This window comes from Fomitiporia mediterranea (assembly GCF_000271605.1).
Source record: "Fomitiporia mediterranea MF3/22 unplaced genomic scaffold FOMMEscaffold_10, whole genome shotgun sequence".
Lineage (NCBI taxonomy): Eukaryota > Fungi > Basidiomycota > Agaricomycetes > Hymenochaetales > Hymenochaetaceae > Fomitiporia > Fomitiporia mediterranea.
The window spans coordinates 2,618,118-2,622,450 of record NW_006760395.1 but is presented as its reverse complement, the minus strand read 5'-3'; the positions used below and the strand labels follow the sequence as shown (position 1 = coordinate 2,622,450).

The 4,333-nt window shown below is 40.9% G+C and overlaps 1 protein-coding gene across 1 annotated transcript; it reads left to right on the top strand.

Moving 5' to 3' along the window:
• Positions 1-1,173: 1,173 nt before the first annotated feature.
• FOMMEDRAFT_159926 (uncharacterized protein) lies at positions 1,174-2,487 on the top strand (the record flags this gene model as incomplete). The annotated part of the gene is made up of 6 exons (XM_007269641.1): positions 1,174-1,307; positions 1,359-1,450; positions 1,502-1,554; positions 1,617-1,983; positions 2,062-2,110; positions 2,163-2,487. 6 exons carry the CDS (start codon positions 1,174-1,176, stop codon positions 2,485-2,487), a joined length of 1,020 nt encoding a protein of 339 aa, XP_007269703.1.
• Positions 2,488-4,333: the final 1,846 nt, after the last annotated feature.

The following is a 4,333-nucleotide window of genomic DNA, read 5'->3' as shown; positions in this document are numbered from 1 at the left end:
TTGGTATATAAATAAGTAAAGTAAATGAGGTTAGAAACTACAAACTTAGTATTTAATTAGAGAATATGCTTAGTAATACCGTATACTCGTATACGGCGTATACGGAAATTTTTTACTTATGGTATACGCATACGCGCGTAAATATACGCCCGTATTTTCAGCTAAAATTTTCTCTTACGATACGGTGCGTAAGCGTATACGCTGCAAGCGTATCCGTAAATTACGCTACAGTGCGGAGCACTAACAAAGGAGAGTCAATGCAAGCCGCAGAGCAAGGAGTGGGAGGAATGAAGGACAAAAAGTTGCATCGCGAAAAAGTCGGATTTAATATATTGGATTACAGTATTTTTAATATAACATAAACATTTTATATACCTTATAATGTAACTGTAAGGGTTACACAGTGATTATAATGTTACTATAAGCTGTATTAGTGTATTTAAAGATTCTGTAAGTACTATGGATGAATGCAATTTATTAAATGCATTATAATAACCTTGTATTATAAGCTTTAGTATTATACCTATATTGTAATTTTGAAGATAGGCTAATATTCACTTTGTAAAACAGTTTATATTAACTGTATAAGACATTTAGGTACTTGTAACAACTATATCAGTGTGTTTAATAAGCTATATGCATGTCAAATTACTTTTTACTGTGTTTTAAAGTAAATTAATACCTTTACTTTACATCTAAATATAATATTTGTTGTTTTTACAAGTTAGATGCTTTCACGAACATCGATTATGTAATCAGCTGCTGAAGATCGAGAGCATATAATGACGCATTCCTTCTCGTCACTCCTTGCCTCCGACCTCCACCATCTCTCTAAGTCTAACCTCTGCCTGTAACAACCTGGACAAAAACCCTCGCTGCACTCGTCTCTCCAATCTGCCATTACAATGGCTGTGCTGAGCTACAGATCCTACGACGACACCACCCAGCTGACTAAACCGTCCTTCAATGATAAGAGTAAGTATCCAGTCCACTTCATAGTAACCTGTGCAATAGTCGCTCACCCCTCTCCTCTTACTCTTTCCAACGTTTTGTCTCCCTTCCATCCCTCCCGCTCCTTGTTCCGCCGCTTGCGTTGCCTCTCCTTCGTTGCCCTCCTTTTTTACGTTTGTCTTCCTTTTTGAACTCACATTCACGCATCTGCATCGTTGACCAATGCCGAAGGACTTCACTTTTTCCGTGCATTCACGTAGTTCCCACTCTGTAGTGCGAGCAATAATCAACGAGCACGCGCTTGCGACAATGTCCATGTACAACCACTCCTATGGTACCACCCTCTCTCTTACTGTGTACGTGTTCTGCTTCCCTACTTGTTCAATGATTAATATCACTCTCGATAGGCCCATACCGCGTGCATTTACATCCCTCTGTGCCGGGCATGACACTGCATTGAACAGAAGCAGTGGACCGCCACTTACCCCTTCTGAGCCGAGTCCGTCAACACCTTAACTTCACCCTCTCCCTTCAAACCAGAACGTCCCAGATATATACTCCTGCAACCCACGACTCCGTTCACCACTCCTCCGATTGCACAGCGTAGCCAGAGCACGCCACACGCACTCACGGACACAGCGTTTCCTTCAGTCCACATCAGTTAGTTCAACGCTCCGGATCTCAACCCCGGTGCACCACTCACCCTTGCTGCACGCCGTCGTGGTGCGTTCATCTTCTTGATCCAGTTACCTACTCATGCCAACACGAACGCCCACGCCCACGCTCATACGCTCACCCAGTCAATCTCACAACCTGTCTCACAGGCGCAACTTCAACCTCCGCACCCGCACCCGCACCCGCACAACCATACAACCCACATGCACACGCAATTCAACTTGCAGGGACCGAGCGACGACCGAAGCGTGGTGACGAAGACTACATCAAACGGCCCAAGAACGCATTCATCCTCTTCCATTGCGAATGCTGTTAGAAAAAGAACGAGACGAGGCAGCTCGTCATGCACTATTGCAAGTATGTGAGTGTCTCTTCACCAGCATTTACCACCTATTCTGACAACTACAGCGAATTCGACTCGCTCTCTGCTGATAGTTCGCTACATGACTGCCCGTTCGGATATCCACATACAACGTGCAGTAGCGTGCGCAAAGTGGAGATGGCGAACTTTGCTGATTTTGAGATGGGTGATGCAGAGTGCTCACAAGGACGGGATCAACCGCAGACGCGGTCATTACTGCTGAGCCTCTCGACGCTCTTGCTTTCTGGTGGCCCGTCTGGATTTGGTCAAGGTGTGTGCCTGGCAATCGACTCCCACAATGCACTCGTTTCCTGCCCAAGTTTGATCCGATCGCAACCTCTGCCTACTCGTATTCGCATCACGGCAGACACGGACACTCTCACTCGCTCTCTACACCTCTCAGCTTTGTCCTCCCAGAGAACCGTTGGTCAACCAGCACACCAGGTGCACTACCATCACCGTGTATGCATTCCCAGATTATTTTCCCTTTTTTATTGTAGATTACAATGTATTATTTAAAATACATTAATATAATTGATTTTTGTTTTTAATAATGAACGGATGTAAGGGGGAAAGATTGTTATCAAGAAATAACTTTGTATGGTCCGTAAAACATTAGAAACATATATTATCTTTTTAAGATACTGAAATCCTTATTATACCTTTTAAAAAGGGGAGGTTAGTTATAATCCGTTTCACATGTTTTGAAGAAGTATTACCCTTATGTACTTTTACAATAATGATAATCTTATACAAACTTTTAGTACTTTATTAAAACTCGAGGTTAGTTATATACCATTTCACTTTTTTTACTTTTTTTACATATTTTACACTATTATATTCTAATATAAGCCTCTGGACTTTTTTGCAATGTGGGAGGAGAGAGATGAGCAAGTATTGTGCAGGTTAATATGAAGTGGACTGGCTGCTTACAATTTACATTGAAGGATAGTGTAGTCAGCTCTGTAGTATCATTACAGGATCTGAGGCTCAGCACAGGCATTGTAACAGCAGATTGGAGAGATGAGTTGTAGTAATGTTTGTTACCTATGTTGTTGTAGGCAGAGTGCCTGCTAGTAGGACACTTGTAAGCAGAGGACTTTACTAGAGACTCAGAGAACAGAAGTGATGACATAGTGTTAGAGGCAGAGGGTTGGGGAGATGGTGAAGGTAGGAGGTTTCCAATTTCATTTTTAGAGAAAAGAAAATACATGACACAAAAACCACTACATAAAACACTCCCTGACTGTGGCTGACAAAATAGCCTGACTGGAGCAGAGCTCTGTTCTGTTCCCTTAGGGAATTACTAGAAGGTTACTAGCAGGTATGAAGAAAGAATAAAGACCTGCATTACTACACTACTCTGATGAAAGAGAAGGAGTGGATCAGAATGTTACTGTGCCTAGTATAAAGAGGAAATTAAAAGAAAAAAAGAAAATAAAGTATAAAAAAATGGATTAGGGGAAGAAACTAGACATTAGGGTTGGCCACTTATCAGTGTACCTCTAGCATCCATCCTTCAAGTTTGTGTGACACTTGTATATCTGTTTGTTTGTAGCAATATAGTTACAGTTGACACATGTGTGTGTTGACTGTATAAAGTATGTTAGGACAGTAGTAGTATCTAAGTAGTCCTTTTGTATGTGTGTGAACTGTGCCTTTACAGTTGAGTATGTTTGTGTGCACTCTTAGAAGGTGTAGGAGAAGAGTCTAATAGGCAAAGTATAGGGTTTAGACCTATTGTCCTACATAGGATCCTTGATTTGATTAAGAGGGAAGTATTAGTAGCTATACTGTGTATAGTGTACATTTAAGCTAGAGGGTGACTACTCAGTATTAGTACTGTAGTAGGAGTACAGGTGTTTGAGTGTTAGGCTGGGTGGCTGAGCAGGAATGTACTCTACTACAGTCTCAATGTTGTAGGTAGGTGTATAAATAAGTGTAATTAGGATTAGTATACAATTATAATCTATAAAAATAAGTACATCTTTAAACTACTTATTGTATTTGTAACAAGGAAATGAATGTGTACTTGTGTGTGTGTGTGTGTAATAGTAGGGGAGGCACAATGTGAAGGGCTGGCTCCTTCTAGACTATTGTGTTTTGTATAAGACTTAATATCTTACAGTAGAGCTGAGTCAGTCTTGTCTAAGACTATTAGTTGTATACTCTCATTAATGTGTATATAGAACAGTACTAGTAGAGTGCTGAACACTGAGCTCAAAGGTTGTAGGACATGTAAGGACTGACAGGACAAAGGTATCTTTATTATAGTCAGTAAACAAGAACTGTAAGTACATAATAAGACACACCTTTGTTATAGTTAGTAAACAAGAACTGGTACAA